This window comes from Pelobates fuscus, chromosome 1 (assembly GCF_036172605.1).
Source record: "Pelobates fuscus isolate aPelFus1 chromosome 1, aPelFus1.pri, whole genome shotgun sequence".
Taxonomy (NCBI): domain Eukaryota; kingdom Metazoa; phylum Chordata; class Amphibia; order Anura; family Pelobatidae; genus Pelobates; species Pelobates fuscus.
Window position 1 is genome coordinate 23,998,062 of NC_086317.1, and position 18,223 is coordinate 24,016,284.

The 18,223-nt window shown below is 39.4% G+C and overlaps 1 protein-coding gene across 1 annotated transcript; it reads left to right on the forward strand.

The window, feature by feature from the left end:
* The first annotated feature begins 664 nt into the window (after positions 1–664).
* On the forward strand, positions 665–17,954 carry LOC134593675 (cell surface glycoprotein CD200 receptor 1-like). Its single transcript, XM_063444626.1, has 7 exons — positions 665–722; positions 1,066–1,122; positions 5,296–5,352; positions 14,782–15,069; positions 16,513–16,767; positions 17,399–17,492; positions 17,908–17,954. Exons 1-7 carry the CDS (start codon positions 665–667, stop codon positions 17,918–17,920), a joined length of 822 nt encoding a protein of 273 aa, XP_063300696.1. The 3' UTR covers positions 17,921–17,954.
* Positions 17,955–18,223: the final 269 nt, after the last annotated feature.

The window sequence follows — 18,223 nt, forward strand, 5'->3', positions numbered from 1 at the left end:
TTCATCAAGACAAGGATTTGAAGGCTGAAAAAAAACTTGGCTGAATTCACATAGCAGTGTGATGGGGAATATTGTGCACTGAGAAATGTTAACTGAAATTGGGAAATATGGGCATTTATTGGATAATCTGTTTAAACAAAAATATATACACATTTATTATTATTTAAAACAGCATTCTACTGCCAAGATAAAAAAAAACCTAAATATATAAAAAATGCTATTTAGTATATATACCCCACATGAAAAAATTCATGCATTTAATTACAAATTTTTTCATAGGTGGTATATCTAAAAAGAGAGACCCCTTGTCTGCGGCCCATGCAAGCCTTCTCCTTCTAACCCTGGCCAGACTTAGAGATTGAGATACAATTATTTAAGGTAAATTACATCTGTTTGAAAGTGAAACCAGTTTTTTTTTTCATGCAGGCTCTGTCAATCATAGCCAGGGGAGGTGTGGCTAGGGCTGCATAAACAGAAACAAAGTGATTTAACTCCTAAATGACAGTGAATTGATCAGTGAAATTGCAGGGGAATGATCTATACACTAAAACTGCTTCATTTAGCTAAAGTAATTTAGGGGACTATAGTGTTCCTTTAAATACAGGATGCAGAGAGTGACTCTGACTGCAGGCACCTCCTGCTTGAAGACCTGATTTATTGCGAGATGCAGCAGGTTACCAAGTATCCTCTGCTTCTGGAGAACATCATTAAAAATACAGAAGGTTAGTCCATCGACTATCGCCAAACTGGTCAGATGGCCCAACTCATATCCCAGATAATTACATTCACGATGCCCTAATACAATTTCAGTGACATAATTTACCACTAGAGGCATAGTAAGATGTTAACCATTGCCTACATTTTTTATTATTATTATTATTTAGAAAGCGACAACAAATTCAGCAGCACTGCAGGAGGACTAACAAAGTAATCGCAACAGGCCAAAGTAGATACACCTTGTTTTGTAATAGAGACCAGTGTACATGTTTGAGGAATATGCATATAAACCAGCATCTTAATTTGATCAAAAATCATTTGACAAATTCTTTAATTATCTTCTTACAGCTGGATCAGAGGAAATGAAAGACCTGCCTAGAACGATGCCGCACTATACTAAGAGACGTAAATGCTTCAATGACCAGGATTGAGAACGAGCCAAGGTAGAGATTCAGAAAATATCTGGACACGACACCTCTGAAAAAGAGCAAACATCCTAAAGCAGCAGAGTTTGCAGTAACCAAGGAGGCATATAGTCAGAGGAATGCATGGTTAAGAATGTTAAATGTTTTATTAATGATAACATCAAATAAAGGTCAGTTTTAACAACAACTAATCATATTCATTTATCTTTTTCTTTTTAATGTAATTTCTAATTACATTTAAACTTGTTGAGAATATTTTAAAAACTTAATAACAAAGAACATACAACAATAAAATGTTTACATTTTTTTACAGAACAAACTTAGTGAGATCCCTGCCGTTGCTTAGTTCCTCTGTCAGGAACATACTGTGTAACTTTAAGACACATGACATGTGTGACATGTCATGATTCCCTTGTATTCTAGAAGTTTGGTCCTTAAGGGGTTAGGGACACTATAGTCACCTGAACAACTTTAGCTTAATGAAGCAGTTTTGGTGTATAGAACATGCCCCTGCAGCCTCACTGCTCAATCCTCTGCCATTTAGGAGTTAAATCCCTTTGTTTATGAACCCTAGTCACACCTCCCTGCATGTGACTTGCACAGCCTTCCATAAACACTTCCTGTAAAGAGAGCCCTATTTAGGCTTTCTTTATTGCAAGTTCTGTTTAATTAAGATTTTCTTATCCCCTGCTATGTTAATAGCTTGCTAGACCCTGCAAGAGCCTCATGTATGTGATTAAAGTTCAATTTAGAGATTGAGATACAATTATTTAAGGTAAATTACATCTGTTTGAAAGTGAAACCAGTTTTTTTTTTTCATGCAGGCTCTGTCGATCATAGCCAGGGGAGGTGTGGCTAGGGCTGCATAAACAGAAACATAGTGATTTAACTCCTAAATGACAGTGAATTTAGCAGTGAAATTGCAGGGGAATGATCCATACACTAAAACTGCTTTATTTAGCTAAAGTAATTTAGGTGACTATAGTGTTCCTTTAAGTTTCACATAGATTTCTGAATGAGCAGTTGTGAGATATCTTCGATGCGGATTCAAAATGATCTTGATGTGGGAAAATATTTGCTCCCAGATGTATGTTGACCCAAAGGTTGAAAGCAAAGCAAATGCAATTTTCTTTAAGCCAGGGCTCGACAAATCCCAGGCGCCAGATCGCCATTGAATTTTGCCCTGGCGTCTGGGATTCATCAGCCCTTGCCTTCCTCCTTCTGTCCTGCAATGCTGTGCAAGCTCTCTGTCCGTCCGTGCACCGGGAGGAAGTGAAGGGAACTGTAAATACTTCCTTCCGGCGCTGAGGCCACGCAGGGGAATCACAAGCTGGCAGGACACCTGGTAAAATCTGCTCTGCTTGCTACCCGACCCTATTCCACTGAGCACACCCCCAGCCCGCTTCTATACTCCAGAGCACGCCTCCGGCTCGCCCCTGTACCGTAGAGCACGCCTCTAATCCACTCCCATTCTGGAGAGCCGGCTGCCCGTCCCTTCCCATGCGCGGCCTCAGAGCAAGGAGAAAGTAATTAAAGTTCACTTCCTCCCAGTGAACAGAGATACAGGAGGAGGGGGACTCTGAACAGAGCGGAAGCCCACTCCTATCAGTCGTAGCTAACCCTATTGCAAACACCTGCTGCCCAGTCCTACTAGACCCCAGGGAAGCCACCCTCCTGAACCCAAAAGGTAGGAAACAGGAGGGTGACTAGAAATATGTATTTTTTTTTTAAAATTATGTAGGTATCTGTGACATTGTGTGTATGTCTCTGTGTGTTTGACTGTGTGTACCTAGAAATCTTTGCATGTGTGTGGGTCTCTGTCAGTCAGTCAGTGAGTGTGTGGGTCTCTGTCAGTCAGTCAGTGAGTGTGTGGGTCTGTCAGTCAGTCAGTGAGTGTGTGGGTCTGTCAGTCAGTCAGTGCCGATGCATTTATTTGTGAAGATTTTTCGCACAGGGCGCCCAAAGGCCTAAGGCCGGCCCTGTGTACTAGTAACTGTAAGCTGTCACTCCCAGTGGCATCATAACTACAGATCCCTACCAATATTCCTCTTTTGACTAAATGCCAATGCTGTGGCATGACTACTTTATACAGCGTACTTATTGTACCAACATGGCGATTTACCTATAGCACATTTTGTGTAACTTAGGAATATTTACCCAAGTCTCTTTTCTTGAGCATTTATCTCACTTACTCACACACTATTCAGTTGTATTCACTCCTGGTAACTTTTTTGTACCAGTTTTAAAACAATTAATTTATTATTTTCTTCCCAATAAAGGTCTTACCCTTCCCCCCCACCCCCCCCCTTGTTATGGTACATTTATATTCGAGAGGTATATATTTGTGAATGAATATGGATCCCACTTATTGATTAAGTGGCTTTCCATCTCATTTTCTCTTTTCTCTGTGTATGTTTTTGGGGTTAAGCCCCACATACCTCTTGTAACCTCTATAGAGACCGGGGAGTTGGCAAGTCCAACACCCTGTATCCTCTATCTCTTCATTAATGTTAAAAATAAATTAATTTAGTTGTTCTGATTTACAAAATATATATTGTATCTGGGATTTTAAGGTTTACCTTTTTTCTTGCGCCTGGCTCCCTCGGCGCTGGGACTCTCCTCCCTCTTCTGATATCATCGGCTGAATGCGCATGTGTGGCAAGAGCCGCGCACGCATTCAGCCAGTCTCATAGGAAAGCATTCTCAATGCTTTCCTATGGACGCTGGCGTCTTCTCACTTTGAAAATCACAGTGAGAAGCGCGGAAGCGCCTCTAGCAGCTGTCAATGAGACAGCCACTGGAGGCTGGATTAACCCTAATATAAACATAGCAGTTTCTCTGAAACTGCTATGTTTACAGCAGAAAGGGTTAATCCCAGATGGACCTGGCACCCAGACCACTTCATTAAGCTGAAGCATTTACCTTTTTAAAAATTACAAAGGCATTGTGGATTGCCGTCTGCATTATATATATGCCCACTTTTTTATACCATGCCCTGGTCTTTCGCATGATTAAATAAATACGGCTGCATCAGTTGATCGGACAGGTCAACTCCCCCCATATGCCGATTATAATGCTGTATGCAGACTGGCACCCGTTTAAATTCCTCTCTGCCAAGTACTGCAACCCTATCGTTAAAGTGGGCAATTAGAGGGCGTATTTTATATAGAAGATCATACCGCGGATGACCTTTTGGGGGGTACTTCATATTGTCACTAAAGTGCATAAATCGCGGTATGTCCTCATTTCTGTCCCTATGCATTGTCTGGGAAAAAATGGGGGTATTACAAATAGGATTTTTAGACCAATACATCCTAATTGTGGGCTTTGTAATTATCCCCATTAGCATTGTCGGTGCCCAGAATTGTTTTATTTCTGGCTCACTGGTTGGGTTTCATCTCTCTTTCCTGGTGATAAGAGTGTCTTGATTGTGTGCAAGATACTGTTTCGCATACAGATTAGTCTGAGTGACTATCTCCCCAAAAATCTTATCCCCCAAGAACAACTGCATACAATCCAGCGCATTATAGCCAGACAGGTCAGCCTTTATGCCAGGATTGGCAGTGAACTCTGGGATGTCTTGTGAAAAATGTTAGTGAAATTAACTAAATTGCAGGGGAATGATCTATACACTAAAACTGCTTTATTTAGCTAAAGTAATTTAGGGGACTATAGTGTTCCTTTAAATACAGGATGCAGAGAGTGACTCTGACTGCAGGCACCTCCTGCTTGAAGACCCGATTTATTGCGAGATGCAGCAGGTTACCAAGTATCCTCTGCTTCTGGAGAACATCATTAAAAATACAGAAGGTTAGTCCATCGACTATCGCCAAACTGGTCAGATGGCCCAACTCATATCCCAGATAATTACATTCACGATGCCCTAATACAATTTCAGTGACATAATTTACCACTAGAGGCATAGTAAGATGTTAACCATTGCCTACATTTTTTATTATTATTATTATTTAGAAAGCGACAACAAATTCAGCAGCACTGCAGGAGGACTAACAAAGTAATCGCAACAGGCCAAAGTAGATACACCTTGTTTTGTAATAGAGACCAGTGTACATGTTTGAGGAATATGCATATAAACCAGCATCTTAATTTGATCAAAAATCATTTGACAAATTCTTTAATTATCTTCTTACAGCTGGATCAGAGGAAATGAAAGACCTGCCTAGAACGATGCCGCACTATACTAAGAGACGTAAATGCTTCAATGACCAGGATTGAGAACGAGCCAAGGTAGAGATTCAGAAAATATCTGGACACGACACCTCTGAAAAAGAGCAAACATCCTAAAGCAGCAGAGTTTGCAGTAACCAAGGAGGCATATAGTCAGAGGAATGCATGGTTAAGAATGTTAAATGTTTTATTAATGATAACATCAAATAAAGGTCAGTTTTAACAACAACTAATCATATTCATTTATCTTTTTCTTTTTAATGTAATTTCTAATTACATTTAAACTTGTTGAGAATATTTTAAAAACTTAATAACAAAGAACATACAACAATAAAATGTTTACATTTTTTTTACAGAACAAACTTAGTGAGATCCCTGCCGTTGCTTAGTTCCTCTGTCAGGAACATACTGTGTAACTTTAAGACACATGACATGTGTGACATGTCATGATTCCCTTGTATTCTAGAAGTTTGGTCCTTAAGGGGTTAGGGACACTATAGTCACCTGAACAACTTTAGCTTAATGAAGCAGTTTTGGTGTATAGAACATGCCCCTGCAGCCTCACTGCTCAATCCTCTGCCATTTAGGAGTTAAATCCCTTTGTTTATGAACCCTAGTCACACCTCCCTGCATGTGACTTGCACAGCCTTCCATAAACACTTCCTGTAAAGAGAGCCCTATTTAGGCTTTCTTTATTGCAAGTTCTGTTTAATTAAGATTTTCTTATCCCCTGCTATGTTAATAGCTTGCTAGACCCTGCAAGAGCCTCATGTATGTGATTAAAGTTCAATTTAGAGATTGAGATACAATTATTTAAGGTAAATTACATCTGTTTGAAAGTGAAACCAGTTTTTTTTTTTCATGCAGGCTCTGTCGATCATAGCCAGGGGAGGTGTGGCTAGGGCTGCATAAACAGAAACATAGTTATTTAACTCCTAAATGACAGTGAATTTAGCAGTGAAATTGCAGGGGAATGATCCATACACTAAAACTGCTTTATTTAGCTAAAGTAATTTAGGTGACTATAGTGTTCCTTTAAGTTTCACATAGATTTCTGAATGAGCAGTTGTGAGATATCTTCGATGCGGATTCAAAATGATCTTGATGTGGGAAAATATTTGCTCACAGATGTATGTTGACCCAAAGGTTGAAAGCAAAGCAAATGCAATTTTCTTTAAGCCAGGGCTCGACAAATCCCAGGCGCCAGATCGCCATTGAATTTTGCCCTGGCGTCTGGGATTCATCAGCCCTTGCCTTCCTCCTTCTGTCCTGCAATGCTGTGCAAGCTCTCTGTCCGTCCGTGCACCGGGAGGAAGTGAAGGGAACTGTAAATACTTCCTTCCGGCGCTGAGGCCACGCAGGGGAATCACAAGCTGGCAGGACACCTGGTAAAATCTGCTCTGCTTGCTACCCGACCCTATTCCACTGAGCACACCCCCAGCCCGCTTCTATACTCCAGAGCACGCCTCCGGCTCGCCCCTGTACCGTAGAGCACGCCTCTAATCCACTCCCATTCTGGAGAGCCGGCTGCCCGTCCCTTCCCATGCGCGGCCTCAGAGCAAGGAGAAAGTAATTAAAGTTCACTTCCTCCCAGTGAACAGAGATACAGGAGGAGGGGGACTCTGAACAGAGCGGAAGCCCACTCCTATCAGTCGTAGCTAACCCTATTGCAAACACCTGCTGCCCAGTCCTACTAGACCCCAGGGAAGCCACCCTCCTGAACCCAAAAGGTAGGAAACAGGAGGGTGACTAGAAATATGTATTTTTTTTTAAAAATTATGTAGGTATCTGTGACATTGTGTGTATGTCTCTGTGTGTTTGACTGTGTGTACCTAGAAATCTTTGCATGTGTGTGGGTCTCTGTCAGTCAGTCAGTGAGTGTGTGGGTCTCTGTCAGTCAGTCAGTGAGTGTGTGGGTCTGTCAGTCAGTCAGTGAGTGTGTGGGTCTGTCAGTCAGTCAGTGCCGATGCATTTATTTGTGAAGATTTTTCGCACAGGGCGCCCAAAGGCCTAAGGCCGGCCCTGTGTACTAGTAACTGTAAGCTGTCACTCCCAGTGGCATCATAACTACAGATCCCTACCAATATTCCTCTTTTGACTAAATGCCAATGCTGTGGCATGACTACTTTATACAGCGTACTTATTGTACCCCCATGGAGATTTACCTATAGCACATTTTGTGTAACTTAGGAATATTTACCCAAGTCTCTTTTCTTGAGCATTTATCTCACTTACTCACACACTATTCAGTTGTATTCACTCCTGGTAACTTTTTTGTACCAGTTTTAAAACAATTAATTTATTATTTTCTTCCCAATAAAGGTCTTACCCTTCCCCCCCCCCCCCCCCCCCTTGTTATGGTACATTTATATTCGAGAGGTATATATTTGTGAATGAATATGGATCCCACTTATTGATTAAGTGGCTTTCCATCTCATTTTCTCTTTTCTCTGTGTATGTTTTTGGGGTTAAGCCCCACATACCTCTTGTAACCTCTATAGAGACCGGGGAGTTGGCAAGTCCAACACCCTGTATCCTCTATCTCTTCATTAATGTTAAAAATAAATTAATTTAGTTGTTCTGATTTACAAAATATATATTGTATCTGGGATTTTAAGGTTTACCTTTTTTCTTGCGCCTGGCTCCCTCGGCGCTGGGACTCTCCTCCCTCTTCTGATATCATCGGCTGAATGCGCATGTGTGGCAAGAGCCGCGCACGCATTCAGCCAGTCTCATAGGAAAGCATTCTCAATGCTTTCCTATGGACGCTGGCGTCTTCTCACTTTGAAAATCACAGTGAGAAGCGCGGAAGCGCCTCTAGCAGCTGTCAATGAGACAGCCACTGGAGGCTGGATTAACCCTAATATAAACATAGCAGTTTCTCTGAAACTGCTATGTTTACAGCAGAAAGGGTTAATCCCAGATGGACCTGGCACCCAGACCACTTCATTAAGCTGAAGCATTTACCTTTTTAAAAATTACAAAGGCATTGTGGATTGCCGTCTGCATTATATATATGCCCACTTTTTTATACCATGCCCTGGTCTTTCGCATGATTAAATAAATACGGCTGCATCAGTTGATCGGACAGGTCAACTCCCCCCATATGCCGATTATAATGCTGTATGCAGACTGGCACCCGTTTAAATTCCTCTCTGCCAAGTACTGCAACCCTATCGTTAAAGTGGGCAATTAGAGGGCGTATTTTATATAGAAGATCATACCGCGGATGACCTTTTGGGGGGTACTTCATATTGTCACTAAAGTGCATAAATCGCAGTATGTCCTCATTTCTGTCCCTATGCATTGTCTGGGAAAAAATGGGGGTATTACAAATAGGATTTTTAGACCAATACATCCTAATTGTGGGCTTTGTAATTATCCCCATTAGCATTGTCGGTGCCCAGAATTGTTTTATTTCTGGCTCACTGGTTGGGTTTCATCTCTCTTTCCTGGTGATAAGAGTGTCTTGATTGCGTGCAAGATACTGTTTCGCATACAGATTAGTCTGAGTGACTATCTCCCCAAAAATCTTATCCCCCAAGAACAACTGCATACAATCCAGCGCATTATAGCCAGACAGGTCAGCCTTTATGCCAGGATTGGCAGTGAACTCTGGGATGTCTTGTGAAAAATGTTAAGGGGGTACCCAGTTATCTGCGCCATGTTCAGCATTAGGGGAATCGGCGATTTCCCCTGATGGTCCTGCAGTATTTGGCACATAGTCCCTGTCCCCTGCATCACTACCTGCGTCACTCTCTGAGGCAGTGTCGGTTGCCTCTGAGTCAGCCGCTTACAGGGCATAAGCCTCTGCGCTATACTTTCTAAACATTCTCTACTACGGTAATAATTTTTTTTTTCTTTTTTCACCCCTAACTAAATTCCCCAATTCCCACTAAAATCCCCCCACCCAACTAACTAAATCACAAATTAATAAAATAAAATACAAGTACTGTGACCTGTATATTGATTACTGCTGGCAGTGATGAATCAGCAGGGAAAGGGTTAAGGGATTTGGAACCTTTTATAATAGTTTAATTTACTTCAGGGACACAATGTAGCAACGATACGTCTCTCTCCACTTCAAAAACCCACAAGAGGTGGAGGGAGGTGGATCAGATATCCCAGCAGCATTGTGACCGCTGTGACTGGCTGTCACAGCGATCACATGGGCTGGGACATCGCGATTTGCTGTTGCTGGTCTGCTCCTGACTCGGCACTGCAGCGATCTGGGGTTAAATTTAACCCTGGAGTGACCTGCTGCAGTCCTGTCTGCATGGTCCTAGTGCCTGTAGGACACTGCAAGCGTGTCTAATGATATGCGTGTGCTGTATTGCTGGGACCACTTCCTGGTGTTTCTGAATGTGAGACTCTAAGTAGGGATAGCAGGACAGAACCCTGAAATATAGGCTGTCTCACTTAATTCAGTACAACAAGGAGGCCTGGCACTCAGTGACTGCAATAATCGATGTATCTGCAATTTGAAGGTTTCTGTTTAAAGGGACACTATAGTGGTTATGGTGTCTATAGCCTGTCCCTGCAGTGTAAGCACTGTAAATACTTGTTTTACATTGAAATGGCAGGGTTTACAGTGCTCCCAAGGATAACCTATTGTGTCAGTCACTTAGACGGAGTTTCCTAGTTAAGTGCCGCACAGTCTGATAGTGGTAGCAGTCAACAAAAACAGGTTGGACAGGGACACACAATCCCCTCATCATCAGGCAAAATAAAAAACAAAAAACACTTAAATCAACTTTGATGAACTGATGTTGAATTCTTTTGCTTATTTCTGATTTAATTTTCTTGTAAAAGACACGTTATTTGATTATACTAGACAAGTGAATCCTGCATGCACTAAGTGTGACCAGTGCTGTTTTAACTCTCTGTAGAAAACAAAATATACACGTGGTGGTGATGTTTTCAAAAGCATCAAGTCTTGCCGTGTGACTACGCTTGCTACCTCTGCATTTGCAACAGATTGGATGTGTGGGAAAGCTATGTTTTCTCACATTGGGAGGGGTTAATGTGTCATCAGTAGCACTCACATTTTTTTTTTTAGAACATACCTAAGTGGATTTGCCATAACGTGGCAGGTGAGCTTACACTTGAATGGCCATTGAAGTGATACTAAAGCACCTCCAGTTATATAAATGTGCAAAATGATTTGGGATAGAGCGCAATTCAAGTATTTCTGTGCTTTTGATCATAGTTAGTTATATTTCCACCACTGGTGGAACTAACTTAGCGAAGGCCTTGGTGCAAGACATTTTTTGGACCCCCATATTACAAGGGTGGCTGAAAGGTAGATTCCCATCTATCACACAACTCCCACAATGCTTTGGGAATATACCATGTGCGTATTATTTCAGGTTTGTATTTAGCACTGAGCAGTGTTTGTGTGTTGAGTGCAGGCATGTTATTTTATGGAGTATGTTTGAATGCATTTGTGTGTAGTGTTGATTTTTTATGCATAGGTGTGTTTATATATAATGTTGGTGCTTTAATAAAATGTGTGTTTGTGTGTAGTATTGACATTTGAATGCAGGGGTGTATTTGAGTGTAGTTTTGGTGTCTGAATGGTGATACATATGTATATATTAACACATAAACTGCCACATACTGATACACACACACACACACACACACACACTGACACACACTGATACGCACACACACACACACAAACACAGACACACACTGACACATGCAGATACACAGACACACCGATACAAACAGTGATTGACAGATATACAAACTGACATCTTTGCTGGTCATTTTGTGGTCTCCCTTTTGTTTATTAGCTTTTGGGTGCAGGAGGGTGGCTCCCCCCTTTGGTAGTGGCCAAACCGGCGCACATTCTGACTCTTGGCTTACTCTTGGTTACAGGTGCTATACTAGATTTTAATATTCTATTTTTATTGTGCTAATTTTCATGTTATTGATTTGCACTTTCTTTTGTTTATAGCACTATGAGTGAAAAATATCTGGACCTTTTTGGATTATGATCACGTAGACAACACTCAAGCCAAAATTTATAAACTGTTTTTGATCAGATATAAATGCTGGATTATCATTCATTCTTCCATTTCCCACATAAAACATTCTTCTAATTTCTAGATTTCAACCAGTTTTTTTTTATTATAGAATGCTGTTAAATCCCTCACTCTGCTCCCCTCAAACACCCAACCATAATATTTCCTGAACCGGATAGAACAAGTAAAATCTATAAACTCAATAGAGAGTTCTCTCTAATGTACTAAAATACTCTTTAATATTATTATAATTAGAATGATGTGGTAATATTATGTGATATAAAATACAACTTTTATTTAAACTTCATTAAAAAGTAAAAGTACTGAAAAACTCAGAGCAGTCTTATTTATACGTTCAATAGTTAATAGCCCAATTAATGGTTAATAGTCTTGCAGGCCACTTCTTTTCTTTGGAACAGCCTGCCTACCCCATCCGTTTCTCCCTTTGTCTTCAATCTTTTAAGACAATCCTCAAAACCCATCTCTTCAGGAAAGCTTGTGGCCTCCCAGAGTAACCTCTACCTCACATACCTGTCTCTGGCTCTCTCCTAAAGGGCCACACTCCTCTCTAATCTCCAGTTATGCTCCATTTCCCAGTCTATTTGGTTGCTATGACCCTTGATGCCCTCGCTGTTTTGTTTTTAAACCCTACCTCTTCTAGATTATGAACTCATTTGAGCAGGGTCCTCAATCTATTGTTCCTGTAAGATTTTGTCTAATTATTGCTAAATTTCCCCCTTGTTCTAATATTGTAAAGCGCTATGAAATTAGCTGCCGCTACATAAAAATATAATTAAAAATAATAATAATCTCTAATTGAAAATATAACAACTTTCTAGAGTGCAATAATAGGGTACTGCCAGCAGAGGTCTCTATTTCCTTCTACTTAGTGGGAAGTATTGACCTCTACTGGAATTATACCATTACTGCACCTTAGGGCTACTGTTAGCAGTGTATCCTCTCAATTAGATGCACGTAAAGAATAGAAAGAAATAGAGACCCCTGCTGGCAGTGCACTATTATTGCAATTTAGTGTAAACTTGCTATACATTTTTAAATAAGAGATTGAACTTAGTTTGCTATAAATTATTTGGGCCAATTAACCAACTATTGGGCTATTAACTATTGGACTTATAGTTAGGACTATTGTGAGTCTTTTAATACTATTATTTTTAATAAAAGTGACGTTTTATATCAGATAATATTACCACATCATTCCAATTACCTTTCTAATTGAGGGTTAACCCCCCTTTCTCTAGTGATGGACCATTTTAGACTATCAGGACTCAATTCCGTTATTATTCTTTAATATTATTGACTGACTTTCCCAGGATGGATTCACATCATCACAGCTCATTCTATCCCTGACACTCGCTGCCTCGATGGTTGAACCTTCCTAACAAGTCACCTCCACTCCAGTATACTACTGTCCTTTACTTACTGCCAGAACAAGAAATATTCCAGTTATTTTGATTTACAATGTCACACACAATAGACAATGGGGGATATTTATCGAAGCGAATAGAAAAGTGACGGTTAAATTCTGTCATTATTTTATATTTATTAAATGGGATTTCAAATGTGCCGGTTTCCTTTTTTTAATAAATACTGCCAATTTTTGCAGATTTTTTTTTATTTTAGAAAATCAGTATATTTAGAGAAGCAGGAAAAAAATAATTAAAATAGAATACTTTTCTGTAAAAAAAAAAAAAAATTATTGTTAAAAAAAATTGATAATAAAATAATGCATACTAATAAATGACAGCACAAAATAAGCATCAGATAAAAAAAGAGATTTTAAAATGATGCCACAAATGAGATATAAACATGTCGTGCGGGGACACTTTGATTCATTTCTTTTTGCATGTTTCCTGTATTCTCTCATACATTTTGGATTTCTCTTCCTCAATCTGTTCTCCTGATTTTTTTCTCCTTACTTACTTTTTTAATTTTTTTCAGTTTTGTTTCTGTTCTATTCCTTCTCTCTCTATATATGTCCTTTATCTCTTTATATGTGACATGTTTTTCCTTATCTAATGTTTAACTTGTGTTAATTACTTTGATGCGGTTACTTTGTACTTTACTTCCTGTAGTGAAACCATATACGTTTTTATATCATTAGGAACAAAAACACAGAAACACATGATGTAAATACTAACACACGTACCCACACACAAAGCTTGAGACTTATTGTTCATCCGATTCCCATAAAAAGAAGCAAAATGTAACCACTGGAAGTTTAGAAATGAACTTTAGAAGTTTAGGTATTACTCATTATTCTCATTAACCAATACGTCCATTCGTGACAGACTGAGATCTATAGACACCTGAAGAATACATCCTAACATGCGTTCTCTCTATAAAATGTCTTCCGTCCTTCACCTGATGATGTTGATTTACAAGTCGGTGCACGCGGCAGGTAGGTGTTTATTTTATTATTTGTAAATTACAAAGCAGTTTATATTTAAATCACATTGGTATCTTCTAACTAAACACCTACGTGTAGCTACCAATATGGCTGCTGCACTACACTTTGTAGTTGATTCAGTTGTCCCTGTATTGGGAAGTAAAAATTAAAAAAAATGCCAATTCCCGTCTTAGAAGTAGGATGTTTGCAAGCTCTCTATGTATATTATGGCAAGAGCAACATGTAGAGTGCTGTGGCCAACCCCAGTTCCACTGCCCAACACACAAGAACGTTCCTAACAAGGAATTGTCTGCACTACTCACCACAGAGAGTCTGAGAATGGACTGATTTATTTACAATATGAATAAACGCTTTATTACACAGTGCAGCAATAACATCCCAAACATTACATTCTAATGACTGAGGAACCCCTACATTATTATAGTTAGTCAATGTGACAGATCAGATATCCAGCATGGAGCTGTTTATATAGATATAACTAAATAGAGACAGTCTAGCAGTTTAGGTTCTTAGTACAGCTTTGTACGCAGCTAGTTGAAAGAGGCTCATTGTATGGATTTACATTTAGTTATATTTAGCTTTTCTACTGTGTTATGGGTTAATAATAAGTGGTGATGTAAATATAATTCATGTGTAACTACCTCCTGGTTTGTGTACATTACAATTGCAATTATTTATATAGCGCCAACATATTCTGCAGCGCTGTACAATTGGAAACAAGACAAACATTTAATTCTAACAAAACATATATGAAATACGGGAGCAGTAGGTGAAGAGGGCCCTGCCCAAACATGCTCACAATTTAAAGGGTAAAAACTGAATAAGGGATCTATTGTATTGCATTGTATCAGTATGTATATCACTATGTGTGTGATTGTGTTATTTATTGTGATGTTTCACTGTGTGTCTGTCTGTTTGTATCTCCAGGTTATTGTGCGGAATGATGTGAAATGTTGATCTGTCTATTATTTAACATGTTTTCTGTTTTCAGATGTCGTTGTGTCTGTTGTCGCTGGTTCTGTTGGCATTCTACATTGTGCACATTATCCAGGAGATGCATTTATAATGATCACATGGCGAGTCCATTCTCTGTATACAGCTCCCTGCTTGATGTCAATGCAAGATAACAAGACCTTCACCAACTGCACAGAGAGAGCAATACAGGACAATGTGACCCTGAAAATAATGAATACGGAAATAACCGATACTGGGATATACACCTGTGAAGTGGTAAATGCTGAGGGAACATTTATAAATACCGTTCTGTTACAAGTATTAGGTACAAAATAGCTTTTACTAGTTACTGAATGATCATAATTGGTATAAAATGTTTTACATATAGTTGAAAATATCCAAATATTCAAACAACATCTACCAACTGCAGCCTGCAAGTGAAGGAACATGGCTCTTTACATGGTATTTACCAATGGTAGTAAGGTCCCCACATGCTTTACATTAGATTTATGGTTTATTTATAGTTTATTTTCTTGAGCTTTTTCTCCAGAGTCTGTAACTTTGTGTTAGGAATCCATTCAGAGGTTTGTCTGTGACTTTACATGAAAAATATGTGATTTTGTCACAGTGTCCATGTATCACTGTTGCTGTCCATTCTGTGCTGTGGTTGCTATGTATAGTGTAGTGTAAGTGAAAGGCAGTGAGAATTAGCGTCGGTATTAATTGTACGCCACGACACACTCTCTGGGTATACTGGTGCAAGAATTGGTTTCTCTGGCAGATGCAGACTGGGGTCCTCCTGGAGCTTCTCCATGCTTGAACAGGATAGGGGACTAGCTCTATTCACTCCCAGGGACTGAACAACACACAGTCCCGGGAGCTATAGTCAAGCTGGAACAAGGTGCTGAGCAGTGATTATAGCCCTTCCCCTCCCAGTAACTAGACGTCACATAGTTCTGTGAGTACAACTAATTGTAATGATCCAAACTCAGCCTTTTATGCACAGACCCCAGAAGGGTGTCTCCATTGTATTCAACACAAGCCCCTTTCAGGAATTTCTGGGCCTGGGAGATAACTGCGTTAAAAAACGGTAAGTTAATTATCTCCCAAGAACAGAGAGCCAAACACAAAAATATAAAAACATAAAAGTATCCCAAAACATAATAAAAACATAAAATAACCCCACAAATAATATATCTTTAAAATAGCCCTGATCTAAGTTCCCAAGATCCATGCAGTGTAGGGAAAGGCCACCGTGTTAAAGTTCTGACCGGCCGCACACATGGTCCTATGCCCAAAATAGTTCCAGGACGTTTGGTGCTTTTGCCGGTCAGCTTTCGGGAGCTCCTGCGGTCACAATACAGGGTGCTCCACCTGGCTCTTAGGTAGCATTCGTTCCCCTTAGTTTCAGGCACCTTCCCTCCAAAAAGCACTCTCCTGGTGGATTTCAAAGTCCGGGAACCGCACAGTCACCTAAGGTGACCGGGAACCCATGAAGTTCTCATGCCAAAATTAGTTCCATAGCGGTCGTGGCTAAGTACCACTGAGGACTAGTCGTGGGTTTGTTTCATGCGAACAGCCGCCGGAGGAGCGTTGGTCACATATCTCATATAACTGTATCTGATAAAAATAAAAACATGAAATCACTGCCATGTCTGAAATCGGATAAGTACTCAGATAAGACATATTAAATATCCAAAGCCAGACTTGTGTCAGTAGGACCACAATCTAGAATACGTTTCAATTATCGTACCATTTATTTTCCCAGTTCCTCCTTCCGTGTCTCTGATGATAAACCGAGATGGATCTCCTGAGTGCCGTGCTGTTGGTGGGAATCCAGCAGCTGATATTTCCTGGATTCCGGAATCAGATAGTGTCAACACTACAAGTAGAATGGAGCCGGACAAGACTTGGACAGTTATTAGTACATACAGCGCACACGGAATCAGTGGGAGAGAAGTGAAATGTAAAGTTTCTCATCCTGCATTTACTCATCCTCAGATAATGGCCGTTCTAATAACTGGTAAGCTTACAGTTTTACATTTACTTCTATTTCCTGGAAAGAAAATTCTCTTCACCTAGAAATATTTATAGACCAATATCTTAAAATTTGTGTCTGATTAATAATTAACCCCTTTACTACCAAGCATTTTTTTTTGTTTTAAATATATTACTGTATCTAGTTGTGCTATGGATGATTGGTTTGTAATATTAATAATATTTTCATTTTAACTGATCCAGTTGTCAGTCTACTCATTTATAACTAGTTATTATTGTGTAGTTAGCAGTAAACAGAATGAGAACTTTCACTTTAGAGTTAAACCCTGTACAGTCTGTGACAGCGCATTTCACATTCTGAGAATAGTTTCAGCAACAGTAAATTATATAATTTTAATGCTCACGTGTTTGGGGAGTTAAAATTAAACAACCAGTTTTATATTCAGTCTACTATCTAACCCAATCATGAATAATGCAATAACATCAAATACAAAAACAAGTTTATTCACTAGAGAAAGAAATTGTCAAAAATGCCCAGGAATTCAACGTGAGTTATGAATATATATCATTACAATAATGTGTAGATATAATTCTCCATTAACATATTACAAATAGTTATAAAAAACTTAGAAGTAAAACATTTTCTTTGTCTACAGGAAACATACATTTCGTCAGGTGGATTGTGGGACCAGTTATCCTTCTCGTCCTCATCACAGGATTATTGTTCACATGGAAACGACCAACTTGCAGGTATTTTACATGAAAAGGATTGACTGTATATTGTAACACGCAGCACTCAAAGCCCAGAGAACGAAATTTCAGGTAATTATTTCAGTAGACAGTCTACATAAAAGACATTCAGGTTTTCAGACATATAACGGCCAAAAAAGAGAAAACAAAACATAATAAACTCTAAATAATGACTATAAAGCTCCCTGATGGTTTTGTGCTGTGAGAGATGGACCCTGTGTTCTCTATTAGGTCCATGTGATATGTAAGCCTGTCCATAAGCAGGACAGTAATTATGGATGTAGAAAGCAAATATCCTGACAAAAATACATGTATGTAGTATGTTCTCTCTGTGTATGGCGTGAATGTCTGCATTAAGTTGGATTATTTATTATTCTGTAATTATGACTTTTAATAAAAATACTGTCTCTTTTAGATGTTCAAAGTAAAGAAGACTTGGATCCAGACGTCGATGTCAATTCAAGAACACGATTCGTCCATAACTCTGGGAGTGGATCATTAACTGAACAGAGTTATATGCAAAGATCTAAAGTGCTAGCAGGAAATATTGAGAACATTTGTTTTGGAGACAAAGGAGTTTATTCACTTAAAGTGACACCGAAACCACTACAACTTAATGTAGAAGTTTTGGTACCTGGTTGCTGTCCTTTTACTGTAAGAAATGCAAGCATTATCATTTGGGAGAAATGGAATGTTTACACTGGTCAATCACAGAAGCATACCTGGTTACC